This window comes from Cebus imitator, unplaced genomic scaffold, assembly GCF_001604975.1.
Source record: "Cebus imitator isolate Cc_AM_T3 unplaced genomic scaffold, Cebus_imitator-1.0 Scaffold57, whole genome shotgun sequence".
Lineage (NCBI taxonomy): Eukaryota > Metazoa > Chordata > Mammalia > Primates > Cebidae > Cebus > Cebus imitator.
The window spans coordinates 6,412,561-6,427,008 of NW_016107372.1; the positions used below are offsets into that span (position 1 = coordinate 6,412,561).

General features: G+C 38.4%; 1 protein-coding gene across 11 annotated transcripts in view; it reads left to right on the top strand.

The window, feature by feature from the left end:
* DOCK10 (dedicator of cytokinesis 10) overlaps positions 1-14,448 on the top strand; it is a 277,707-nt gene that overhangs the window by 102,056 nt on the left and 161,203 nt on the right. For all 11 annotated transcript variants that reach the window (XM_017529018.2, XM_017529020.2, XM_017529013.2 and 8 more), the window contains exon 2: positions 10,341-10,460. In XM_017529018.2, the coding sequence (XP_017384507.1) occupies positions 10,341-10,460 (120 nt within the window). The remainder of the gene's footprint in view (positions 1-10,340; positions 10,461-14,448) is intronic.

Here is a 14,448-nt window from a genome sequence, read left to right on the forward strand (position 1 = left end):
CAACCTCCGCCTTCCAGACTCAAGCAATTCTCCTGGCCCAGTCTCCCAAGTAGCTGAGATTACAGGCGCATGCCACCACACCCAGCTAATTTTTGTATTTTTAGAATAAACAGGGATTCACCATGTTGGTCAGGCTGGTCTCGCACTCCTGATCTCAAACGATCTGCATATCTCGGCCTTGAATAGTGCTGGGATTACAAGTGTGAGCCACCTTGGGCCTGGTCCTCTTTGTTCCTTTGGGGTGCCCAGTGACTTTATAGCAGCCCCAGCTTTCTAATGTTCTTTGCTGCAGAAACTCAAAAGGGGAGCAGAAATAGTAGCCAAATCACAGCTCTATTCCAGAATCCTTCCAATGGGGAGTGAAGATAAAACATTTCTGTTTTCTGTTCTCTGTTCCTGCAAGGCTATGTTCTAGCTGGTGGAGTGGAGCGGAGTGGGGTGGAGTGGACTACAGGCTTCAAACTGAGCTGTGTTAAAATATCAATTCTTCCATCAACTTGCAGCCAAATCATTGAAGTCTTCAAAATCTAAGCTTCCTCATCTATTTAAAAAAAAAAAAAAAGTAATGATCTTTCAAGGGTTGATGTGGGCATTCAGTGAGAGAAGATATTAACAACGGATTATGGCCTTTGCCATTGATTATGATACTGGTAGTAGAAAAATAATACCATTATTGGCATTTACAGAGTAATTTATTTTAAAAGGGTAGTGTCTGTTGTTACTATTATCATCAATTATTTGTCATGACTGTTATTTCTACAAGAAAACACATATCAATTAATTCTACTATACTGAAGATAGCAAATGTGCCTCATAAGATGACAATAGTGGGAGGAAGAAAGGTGAACCCCTGCAATATACAACAGATGAGACACCCCAAACCCTTGTGAGCTTAGATATGTCCCGTCTGTTGTATATTATAGGAGTTTGCTGGCACTTCCAATACAATTTTGTTCTTTCCTATGGAGAGTAAAATTACAGCATGTGACTATCATCACTTAAAGTAAATGGGGTCATAAACTCATCTTTTGGCTTCCAGATGTTCTGGTGTCATAGAAGAGTGATGAGTTGAATGAGCAAGGCTTAATGGAAAATTACAGATTGAGGCTGCACTGAATGTATCTCCCTGAAGAACCAGGAAGGTGTGCTTAAGCCCCCATTCTCAGGGTGCTTGATACCTGATGTACTTTTCACAGAATGTGACAATCTTGGGTTGCATTGGTAATTCAGGAGTTTACCAAACCTAAACTTCCACACCTCAAAGACAAGGATCATTGGCTAAAAGAGGTCCTCTTTTAAGACCCTTCAAATCCAAATAAACAATAAAATTGAGGAAATAATAGTCCTTTATTCTAGGCACTATTTCTTGTATTATATCACATTGGATTCCTATAGTTGCAAGCATTAGAAACCTACTCCAGTAAAGAAACACAGTCCAGAGAAGGGGACAGAAGAAAGGATGGAGAGATGAGCTCAGAAAAGTACCAGGAATGGACTTAGAGAAGCTCAGGACAGTAGAAAATGGGTGGTCTTGATGATTGGAACTAATAAAAGTCTTATGGGAGTATTGCCCCAGAAATGAAACAATTTCAATCCTTTTGTCAACGTTTGCAACCTTCTACTCAAGATTCAGAGTTCCGCAGGAAAGTGTTGAATGAGCCTCACTGGGGTCATATACCATTGATGCCAGCAAATCAAGACCCTTTAAATAGTCAGACTCAACAAGGCTGCTACTTATGGGAATGTGGAAAGAAGTCCCCAAAAGGAAATTAAAATACTAGTACTAAAACAAAGTGGGATGAGTGCTACATAGGCCAAAAGACAACAAATATCCACTATACCTATTCAATTTCAAGTAGCCACAGGTAGAAAAAAAATAAAAGATGGTCTGTCATTATGGGAAGACATATTGAACTTATAAAATGCATGTTGTTAACAAAGCTATTTACATTTGTATGTGTGACATGTATGTGCGTGTGCACCACTTGACCTGTGCGTGAATGTTTTTGTTATCTATTAATAAAATAGTATAAGAGGTTAAGCTGGTGACAGCTCTTACCACAGATTTTATATAAATTAATCTAAAATTCCCCACAGTTTACTCTAAGGGGTTAATTTCCCTGGTGTCAGGCAGCCTCGTAATTGGGTTGTGATGTATTTTTAATGACATATATTATCATTCGAGTGTTTCTAGAAAACTAAATGAGACACATAATTTAATTTGATTTAGATATTCCTGAATATTTTCTACTTCTTTACAAATACAGAGAAGCAGCCACTTTTAAATTTTATTTTTATTTGCTATCCAAAAATGTGTGAATTTTAACATGCTCATAAGAGATATACATGGTCAGATTTCTTTTAAAAGAAAGACTTCAAAGATTCAAATTTAATTTGAAAGTTTACTTTACATCCCAAATCCTAAAAAGCTCATTTGTGTGCTTGCTTTCCCTGATGAAATTAGGGTTAACAAAATAGAAAATTCTGATTTTTCTGACTATAATGTGTGTGTCGAACATAACAATACAGTCATCCCTTATATCTGCAAAACACTTTATGCTTTATCGACTTTCACCTGCTTTATGTCACTGAAATGGACCAAGACATTCAAAGAGTTACTGCTGATTGATTTCTTCTGAGATCTGTGTCTGTCTTTGTTACCAAGGGAACCATTTCCAAATTCAGCTTAATCTGAGTTTGCCCAGCTGCACAGTTGTTAACTTTGATTTGGCTGGTGTGTTTCCATTCTCATGGAACTGTGTGGCTCAAGACAGACAGAAGGTTAAAGGGTTAGTATAAGATGGCTTATTCTTTACTTAATCATTTCCTTTTTAGTAGGAAAAACTAGCCTTGTTTCCTGAAGCTCAAACATTTTCGAGGTTCTCCAGGGGAACTCCCTCTGATGAAAGGCTGAATTAAGTCTGTCACACGACCCAGGCTGACAGCTGCGGCCTTGGATCCAGCTGTATGGACTTTCTCCAGTCTTATTTGTTTTAAACACAAGTGGTGTGGAAGTTGGCTTCATTCCAATTACATTAAGGTCAAAGGGTCCTGGATTAAGTTAAGGTCTAAAGAATCCATTTGTCATTTAGATCTTCTATTTCTGCTAAGAAATCTAATCAGTTATCTTGATATAACGCTGAAATTACTTAACAGCTGTGTTGCTTCTAATTTGTTTTGGAGATTTCAAGATTGGAATTTTTGGGGGATCTCCCAAAAGACCCCATGAACCATCACTGTGAGTGATTTGCTTGTCCGTATGCCAAGATGTGAAGAGAATTTAAAAATAATTAGCATATGGTGCTCTAATAGAGCCTACTCTATTGGTACCAGACTAAATATCTATTTTTTGTTAGTTTTTCTGTGTCATTAACCAGGATGAACAGTTCTGCAAACTAAAGAACCCATTCAGATATAGGATTAATTCTGTTGTGAATACTGAAAATAGAATTAAGGTTCAGATGTATGGGAACAACGGTGCCGGCTGAGGAAGAGGGAGGGAGGGAATTCCAAGTAGCATCACAGGATGTACCACATGTCACAGAAAACATGAAACTTCTCAAAGGAAGTGGGGAACACCCTTTTCATAGAGTTTCTGGAAAGTATAGATTTTCCAAAAAAGAGAACCAAGAATAACTACTTCAGGTAGACAAAACTAGAGCAACCCCAATGGTGACTAACCAAGATATGGTTCCCTAATGACACTCAAAATGCAGATCCCAAATATGTGGCCCTCAGTCATGAGGGATTTGCCATGGAGATGTTCTCTCTTCCCCATTCCATCAATCCTTTTCCTGATTAGCTTTCCAGGGCCAGCAAGCTCACCTTGTTATCTGTGTAGGTCAGAGCTACAGAAAGATATTCAAAGTATCTGCAACATTGATTGTTCTTTAGATTTTTCTATTTGCAAAGCTAATGAGTTTAATATTAAACCAATTCTAAATTTAATCCTTCTCTTGTGATCTGCAAGTATAAATACATGAAAATATTTTCTAGGTTATTTCTCAAGGAAAACAAAAGGTAGAATTTCAAAGTTACGTTCATTTGCAGATATGCATAATTAGGTAGATTTCTTTCCTTTTTTTTTAATGGAGGTTAGAGTAGTCTCCTGACTTCAGGAGATTCTGGAAGAAGCTGTCCTTTTTTTCATATGAGTACTCTTTCTTATGACTGCCTTTTTTGACTCTAATAGAATCATTAATTTTCAGAGTTTTATTTTAAGGAAATTTAAATAATAAATATGAAACTCATAGGACAGTTCCCGGTACATGAAGAATTCATTGTAGTTGGTTTGATTGGCTGATTGGCATATGTTTCTTGGGCAAAACAAGTAGGGTAATTTTCAATCATTTTCAAATAAAAGCAAATCTACATTTGTCTGATATTCGGTGGTTCACTTACTGCTTTTACACACTTTATCTACTTGATCTTTGCAGCAACACTGCCCTTTTCCCATTTATTCCAGTATCACCTGTTGCACATGACTTGTCAAGTTACGTAGCTGTAGGTAAGAGATCCTGAACTTCCAACTAGAGATTCTGATTTCTAATCCTTTGTGACAATGACCAATACACATGAGTATTTAAGCAACTTACCAGATGTTGATTGTTCCCTACAGAGCTGAGAAATATTTTAGTTATTAAATTGTTAATTGCACATCTCCTTTTTGCTGACATTAGCTTCTAGAACCACATATATAATCTGTAATTATTTTCCTGGTCTCCTTTCCCCGGGGTTTTGTGTATCTTTTCTTAATTACTCGAAACTGTTAATGGTGGAACTTCTATGTGAAGTTTCACTCTGATTTTTCTAGGCTCCGTCTCTGGTGGATTTTCAAAGGGTAAACAATTTTAAAATCAAATAACTCCCCAGTGTTTCCATGAATGCATGATGATTTTGAGAACCTAAGTTCATTTTCTCACCATGAGGAAATCTATACATGTTTATCATAGAAATTTGGAGAACACAGAACAATCAAAATAGCAAAATCCTAAATATCATAACTAATAATATTAGGATCCATATCTCTAATTTTTTCTCTTTAAATTTCTTAAATATTATGTGATTATTCTGTTGTGTCATGTTTATTATCACTTTATTGAACAATAATATATAAGAAATTTTGCTTTTATTACAAACTTTAAAAAATTTAATTTTAATGGATATGTGTTGTTTCTTAGGATGAATGTATCATAATTTTCTAATTATTTCTTATGCATGATGATTTACTGTTTCCCATTTTTAGCTAGCCTGTACCCTTCTTAAAGAAGCTAGCCTTCTTAAAGCTAGCCTGTACTATTCTTAAAGATGTAGGTATTCTGGGCTTAAACTCTAATGTCATGATAGGTATGAATCTAGAACCATTGTTAAGATGACTTTAACCTCTTTCTTTCCGAGGTAGCAAGTGCCCTTTCTTTATCTTTCCTTTTGTAGCAATGCTTGCCATCTTGATCATGAACTCCAATCACTTTGTGTTTTCCAAAAAGAAAAGCCAATTATGTGTAAAATATTGTGAGTTCACTAACTTTGCTGAAGAATTGAAGAGTTCTGTAAATTTATGTCATGCGATGCACCATTATTTATGGCATGTACTAATAGTTATTCACTGATTTATGCCAACCCCTATTCTAATTTCAATGTCCTTCCCAAAGTGCATTGCAGCATTAAGCCTCCCTCCACCATACACAGTTCTCTCAAAAAGATAGACCACTTGTTTGGAACAGCAGCTCTGGAGTCCTCACTCATTGGGTATAACCTCCACTAGCCTACCTTCCTGCATTATACCCTTGGATTAGGACAACTGTATTTTCTCCATCTTGTTACAAACATAATATTGCAAAGACATCTTTGTATAAATCTGGGATTATATTTGTGCTTGTTTCTTTAGGATAGAATCCCAGAAAAGGAATTCTTGGATCTGGATGAAAGAATATAAACTTACTTATTCAACAAGTATTTATTGAGTGCCTACTATTTGCTCTTTGTAGACCTTAAATTTACAATACTGATGCTTTCAATCCCCGACTAGTGAACTTTAAAAACCCATAGCCTTTATCTGTTTACACTTGGGCAATGAGAATTATAGGTGTGGGCTCTTCTAGGGGCTTAAAAAGTATTATCTCATTTAATCCTGTGAGGTAGCGCCTACTAAACCATTTTACAGATGGAGAAATTAGTGTCTGGGGATTTTAATTATTATGCCTAGAGTCCCACGGCTCATAAGTGGCAATGCTGACACTGGAATCCCGGGAATTCTGGCACTAGAGTATATGTTAAACTCTCTGCTGCATCTTAACATAGAAAACCTATACTCGCACTCTCCTTTATACTTGGGACCTTTCCAAAATAAGGCTGGATAGTCTAGCTTATGCTTCAGTTAGATTGTACTTCCATTCTGGAGAAATACCAAGGTTAGTAATTTAACCATGTAATTTCTAGTCCTACATACTTTAAATGCTTCTTTTCTTCAGTGTCATTTCTTTATCCTTTTGCTTTTGAATTATAGTGATGAAAATAATTCAGATATTTGTAATGGCATACTTTTTGTTCTTGCTTGTTTCAAACCAATTGAGATGCTCTGGGTAGCCCAGACTATTACAAAGAGTTTTACCACCCTGTGACTTAGATATCGTCTTGGCATTCAGTAGTGGAATCAGGTAGAAGGGAAGCAAGCATTTGTTTTTGTGACAGGAGCCCATTCTTCTACTGTGAAGTTGATTTGGAGGAGAGCTGTGGATTTGGGGAACTAGATCAAACAAATCTCTTAATTCTCTGCAAGAAGAATAGAGCCTCTTACCATTGTGGTGCAACACCCCCTGATGCATAATAACAGGTACTGGTGGGTGCCTTTTCCCATGCAGAGTGACTTTAGAACAGCTAATGAAACTCATTACTCATTTGAGAGAACGAGAGAAAGAGTAAAAAGCACTATAAAAGTCCAATCCAATTCAGAGTAGTCTTGGCACATACTTTATCCCTGTTGGTGCATTTCCAAAAGAAACAAGCACATTAAATTCAAAAGGGACAACCCAACACTTGTTAAAGCTGTAAATCAATGCTACTCAGTTCCCAGTTTCACTCGATGTCTCTGCAAGGAGCGGTAGTGAGAAATTAAGTGATCCCACCATCCTTGTATACATCTGTCTCTACACTGATCAGGCAGCTCCCTTGCTCCAGAGAGAACTACTGGTTATATAGCCTGGATTCTCACCACTGCAGATGCGTAAAGCATCTGCAACAACTCTGGTGTAATCCCAGGCTCTACATGATATCGAATATATCATTGCTATTTCTTTTATATATATACATATATATATACATATATATGTATATATATACGTATATATATACATATATATACATATATATGTATATATATATGTATATATATACATATATATGTATATATATATTATATACATACATGTATATATATACATTAATATATATATTATATTATACATATATATACATATATATGCATATATATAATATATATACATAATATATATATGTATATATATTATATATATACATATATATGCTTTTTAAGTTCTGGGGTACATGTGCAGAATGTGCAGGTTTGTTACATACTTATTTCTTTTTAAACTTTATGTCCACAAAATTATGATACATTGAATATCTTGAATGTTACACAGTGATCAAAAAATTCACTGGAAAGATCAGACTTGACCAGTGTATTCCTCCAGAGGCCAAAACTTAGTAAATTACATGAAGTAGATCTGCTGGATTTTGCAGTCCCACGTCAAAATAACCCCAGTGCAATATGCTAAACAGGAAAGGCCTAATGATATAATTCATTAATTGATGTGAATGAATGAATGAATACCTCAAATGAATAGCTAAAATTAGGCCTTCAGATGTTTGCAGGCCATAAGTTTTATTTGGGTATATCAAGGAGAGTTAGGATTTAGTTTCTCGGTGGTTTTATTAATAACTTGTGACTTGGGAGCTCTGATTTGCCCATTGTACTAATTTAGGTAGGATTGATTTTAGGTAACATTGGGGTCCTTGCTAGTAAAAGATCTTCTTTGAAAGATATTCTTGTCTCCAGCTCCTTAAATAATGCTCAAGTTTGGGACTCATGGGTGATAAAATGTAAAAGATAGGGAGAACCTGATTATAGAAGCCCTCTCAAAACATCCGTATGTGATTTGCCTTTAAACCTATGAATTACAGTAAACAGTAAAGCCACACTCTCATACTCCTACTCACTTTGGTGTGAGGACGAAGAAGATAAAAGTGTTATTAGCCACATCATGGGCTATTGCTGTAAGTACCAAAGGCCATCGTATACTTAAGCTTAAGAACTCTTAGGGACGTAAACAACCAGCCAAATCTAAGGCAGGCATAAGAGCTTCCTGAAAGGGTTTGACTGTACATTTTGTTTTGTTTGCTACATTTGATACCTACACACTCATTGCGGGGCGAGGCGGGGAAAGAGGTTTCAAAATCAGCCAAGTGTTTCAGACCTGAAGGCCTGTGGGGGCAGTTGGTAATATAAAAATAATATGCTGCAGGGTAAGATAAAGACTACTGAGGCCTGCAGCTGAACTGGACTGAAATACATGACGTAAAGGCATTCAAAGCCAATTAAAAATAAAATACATGTGGTGCCAAACCAAACATCTGAAACCTGCATTTGCCTTTTGAGCTATCAATCTACAATCTTTGGAATTAACCTTTGCCGGGGAAATAAAGATTTGGAACTTAAGTCTAAATAAAACAATAATATCAAAAGGCACTGATTCCAAAAAGACTTTTTTTTTTTTTTTGCTACCCAACTCATGCCATAGCATCTCTGCATTTTCTGCCTCAAAATACACAATGTCTCACAGCTCTTTCATTAAATATGTTGGTCAACTGAATTTCTTTTCTCCAAATATTGCATAGGTTATTTCTTTTTTCCTAAACTAGCCACCGTTTTTAAAGGACTTTCTAGAAAGAATATCTACCTGACATTACCCTTAGTTTCCTTAAGCATTTGTGAAGTGAGCTAGGTTTTTGTTTTTTGGTTTTTGGTTTTTGGTTTTGTTTAATGTAGGAAGTACATGATGATCCTTGCCGTTGGTCCACTATGTTCACATTTTGTTTTATTTTTTACGTTTGGAAAATTATCAAAATATATATCGACTGCTACTTTGAGAAGCCCATTAAAATTTATAAAAATGTCAAGGAAAGTTTCTAGGACTTTATCAGAAGATCTTCCAAAGAAAACCTCAGGAATCAAAGCTAACTCTGCGTGCTTTGCGAATGAGGAAGCGTGGCATGTGTGAGTGTGGGGAAGGAAGGGTTTGGTTGGAAAATATCTGTTGATGTCACTTATGTGAAAAGAAAAATAATATATATTTTTTTTACTTACGGGACCACTTCAGCATTCAAATTTTGTGGGAACCACTCAAGCTTCTAGGAACCCCAAAATAGCCCAGAGGACCACCGTTTTTCACTTAGGTTGCATAAATCCTTCATCAAAACGGTTAGAGGATGCAGATTGTGTTGTTGGTTTTCTGTTTTGGATTTTGTTTAGTTTTACAGCAGGGGATGTTCCATTCTTCTCACCTTATGAGTTCTGTACAATTGGAGCAAACACATCAACCCTATCATGAAACAATTACATTTCTCCCTCTAGTTTTTTATTTGGGGCACTATAGGAGGCTTCTTCGAGGGGAGTGCATTCCTTCTTGGCTTCAGGAATCTAATGCAATGTGATTATTGGGCTATTTTTTCAGACTTATCCATTTTCCCCACACCGCATCCATAATAGCCCTGTCATTTAGTTCTATTAGGAAATGACCTAGCTTCCCTCTGTAGAGACAAAGAGGCTCAGAGCCAAGCAATTGATCCTGACACAGGATCCATGCGTCTGTGACAACCAAGACAACCTGTGATAATGTGATTGCTAGCAAGGTGCCAACATTTTAAAATTGACCCAAGCAGAACTCACGAGGAAGTATCTAATTCAGAAGAAATGATGATAATCATCCTAATACCATAGCCAGAAAGCAGAAGGCCTTTCTTCATGTTGACAAAGATAAAATTTACATAAACAACTAGGGATGGGTATCGTGAGCCTTGGGTACTCAATAAAAACAGCTTGAATTTCTGCGGGATATATCAGGTATTTTAGGATTTTCTCATATTATTTCAAATCTGGAAATAATAGTTACGTGGCTTTGCCCTAAATTCCTGGAGTCTCTGTGACTGCGTTGGAAGGATTGTGTGGTAAAGCTCAGTGATAACTAAGACATGAAATCCATCCAGGCATAGAAAAGGAAGATGGTATATGTCAGTGTTTAATACCATATTTTCTTTTTCTACAGCAAGAAAAGCCTAGGCTTCTTGAGCCTTTGGATTATGAGACAGTCATTGAAGAACTTGAAAAGACCTACCAGAATGATCCTCTTCAAGATCTCCTGTTCTTCCCCAGTGACGACTTTTCAGTAAGTCTTCTCTTCTCAAGCCATCTAGATTCAGGAGGGCCCTGCAGATTGGGCCATTGCCTTCCCCTGTAGATTCAGGGAGCCCAACTCTCTCTGTGGCCACCCTATGTCACAGACTCCACAGCAGAAGTTCACATCCAGTCATAGAAAGTATCCCAGGGCCCCCTCAATTTGAAAGGTCGGAGGCTTAGAGACTCAGTAGACACTGGGGTCTGGCAGAAGGCCCAGGACCTTGCCCAGTTCCAGCTGGCATTCATGTGCCCACCAATGTCTGGGTTTTTAACCACTGCCTTACCTGGACTCCCAGAGTACTTCATCCCTCAGCCATTTCTTTTTTTTTTTTTTTTTTTTTTTTTTTGAGGCGGAGTTTCACTCTCGTTACCCAGGCTGGAGTGCAATGGTGCAATCTCGGCTCACCACAACCTCCGCCTCCTGGGTTCAGGCAATTCTCCTGCCTCAGCCTCCTGAGTAGCTGGGATTACAGGCACGCACCACCATGCCCAGCTAATTTTTTGTATCTTTAGTAGAGACGGGGTTTCACCATGTTGACCAGGATGGTCTCGATCTCTTGACCTCGTGATCCACCTGCCTCGGCCTCCCAAAGTGCTGGGATTACAGGCGTGAGCCACCGCGCCCGGCCCCTCAGCCATTTCTAACTGAAAGCTTCCAAGCAACTGAAACCAACCAATGGCAAAGACAGGACTCTATTAGCACAAAAGACGCAGCTCTTAAAAATCACCCTTAATCTTGGTTTGTCTTTAATAAGAAGGTACTTGGAGGCAAAGAACGGTAGGGTGGAACATTGTCATGGAGAGTTTTGCAGTCTGAGAGAAGTCCCCTTTAGGGCAAATGCCTCTGAGGATAGTAGAGGTAATGAATGAAAAGGAAATTTGCTTTGGAGATAAACATAAAGTTCTGGATGGTGAGCACCCACATGTTCCAGACATAAATACTGTTACTATGTGGTCTTAAACATTTTTAAATTGTGATCTAATATGTAACTATGCAAACAGAGATCTCAATGGGCAGTTAGTAAACTTGCCTGTCTCTTCCTAAAAGAAAGGTAGTCTCAGACATCACAAACCTCAGCCTCTTAAAGCAGGTGAAAAGGCAGCTGAAGGGTATCCCTGTGAAACACCCATTGTCCTTGCAAACCTCTATCAGGGAGCATGGGTCTCAGTGCCTACACATTCCTCAAACAGTCTCCAACTTCCATTTTCTCTCTTACTTTGAGGGCAGACCTGGCTTCTAGCTTTTAAAGGATTGTTTGTTTTTTCACTTTCCTCCATGGATTCATGGAAAAGAAGGTATATGGAAGTTAATAATATTATTTTCCAAGTATAAACAGTCGTGGAAGAAAGGAGACAGATATGTAAATAGGAAGAAAGAAACTCTTCCAATCTGTTTTTCAAATTTTTAAACAGCTTCCATTTGAGTGCTGGCACATTTTGAGACTTATCTCATGCAGAAATCTCATTTCCGTGGTTGGACCAGGCCACTTGGAGTTGAACTGTAAGCATAAAGTTAAACCACATTTTTTTAAATTCCACATCCTTATTTTCATTTTTCAGACTGAAGATTAACCTGATGAACGGTCTTTTTTTTTTTTTTTTTTTTTGAGACCAAGCCTCACTCTGTCACTCAAACTTGAGTGCAGTGACACAATCTTGGCTCACTGCAACCTCCACCTCCCGGGTTCAGGCAATTGTCCTGCCTCAGTCTCCCGAGTAGCTGGGAATACAGGCACCTGTCACCAGGCTGGGCTAATTTTTGTAACTTTAGTAGACACAGGGTTTTGCCATGTTGGCCAGTCTGGTCTTGACTTATGACCTTAAGTGATCCACCCACCTCGGCCTCCCAGAACACTGGGATTACAAATGTGAGCCACTATGCCTGGCCTTGAACAGCCTCTTTATGTCAAACAACACCAAAAATCATGAATCCAGGAGCATCTTTTCTCCTAGTTGTGTCCTTCAGAAATATGTCAAATGCTACCTCAAGGCCTCCTAGCTCAAAAAGAGAATGGAGGATGCAGGTAGATGGGCTGTAACGTTTGCACTGAATTTGAATTGTTTTGGCATTTTTTTTGCTCATTTAAATTGAGGAATGTCTCTGATTATTCCTTGATCTTCACCATCCTTAGCAGTATAACAGCAATACAATAATGACTCTTTATTTTTCCAGTATGAACATTCCAATAAATGCACTGAACTATTTTACTCTGTGCCTGCTTAAAACCCTTCTGTGGCTCCCCCACTGCCTTCAAAATGAAGTGCAGGCACCTCAGCATGGCCCAATGCCTGCTCCAAGATGTGGTCCTTGCCCGTTTCTCAAGGCCATAGCCGTCCCTCTCTCACCCCATCCTGGCCCATCATACACAGTCACCTTCATTCCCAACTAGGGTAAAAGACCAGCAATGTTCTAAACATACCAATATACCATTCTATAACACACCCCACTATTTCCTTCCTTTATTCATTCAGCAAATGCATAATGTATAATACTGAATATGGGGCATTATTCTATGCATGGAGACAGCAGTAATTAGAAATCACCTGGGGTTCTAAGGGACCTCACCTTTTGGTGGGTTTACTTATTAAAGGTTTACTTATTCCACAAAAAAATAAGTAAACCAATTAATTTACCAGATAATTTCAGATAAAGACCAGTTCTATGAGGAAAATAAAACCAGGCAGAATCTGATGATAGACTCTCAGTAGGGTAAGAACTATGTTGGTCTAAGTGACCAAGGACAAACCTCTCTGAGGAGGTGACGTTTAAACTGAGTTCTGAGTTCTCGAGAAGGATCAGCCATGCTGGGGAAGGCGTGTTTCAGGCTGAAGACGTAGCCAGTGCAAAGGCCCTGGAGAGCTCCAAGACTGGAGCTTGGCATGGCTGGACAGGATAAGGCATTTGCACCTTATTCTAACTACAGGCAAGGGCAAGTCATAGGAGTGTTTCAAGAAGGAGAAGAAATAACTGAGTGTGGATTACTAAATATGAAAAGCTCATCTGGCGTCTGTGGGAAAAGCACAAAATGGAGCCAAGAGGAAGTAGGGAGTGTGGTTTGAAGAGTCTTTCCCAATTAATCTCTGCCCAAGAGTTTTCTGATGCCATCTAATCCTTACTATCCGCAAATGTCACATCCTCCAAATGCATACATTTAATTTACATTAAGCAACTCACAAAAGGATATGTCAAATATTATCTCTGCACAAAATTGCCCGGTTTTGAATAATATGTGGAGATTGTTCCTCATTTTTCCTGCCCTACAGAGCATGACTTGGCAAACTGTGGCCCAGGGGTGACCTGCTGCCTATTTTTTATGTTCTATGAGCTAAGAATGGTTTTTATGTTTTTCAAACATTTTAAGGAAAAAAGATAATATTTCAAAACACATTCAAATTATCTGAAATTCAAATTCTGATATCCATGAAGAAAGTTTTCTTGAACACAGACACCATTCCTTGACCTCTTGTCAGTGGCTGCTTTTATGATGCAAAGGCAGGGTTACAACAGAGTTGCAGTAGTGACTACAGAGAAATAACAACTGGAAAAGATTTATTCTTTGATCCTTTACAGAAAGGGTTGGCTGATCCCTGACCTACAGTACAACTGCATGAGCTTTTGGTTTTTATCCTCACTCTCTTTGTGGAATAAAGACGTGTCTTTAAATCTCTGATGTTACCTGCGTCATCCACAGCCTACGTCACATTTCAGAGTTGTAGCACACCAACAGGAAGTGTCCAGCAGTCGGCAAGCATATCATTTCCTTGGCTCTCCCTTGAGAGGTGGGTGAGGCTCCTCTGGGGTCTGTGGGGTCAGTCTCCACTGAGCCAATGTGAAGTGGCCATAGAATGACCTCCCCAGTCCCAAGGCATTGCGGGATGGAAGGAGAGGGGCAGCTCCAAAAGTTCCCATTCTCCCTCTAAATGTCCTTCATCCAGTTTCTGCCCCTCAGATTGGAGAATCCAGCTCACTCATATGT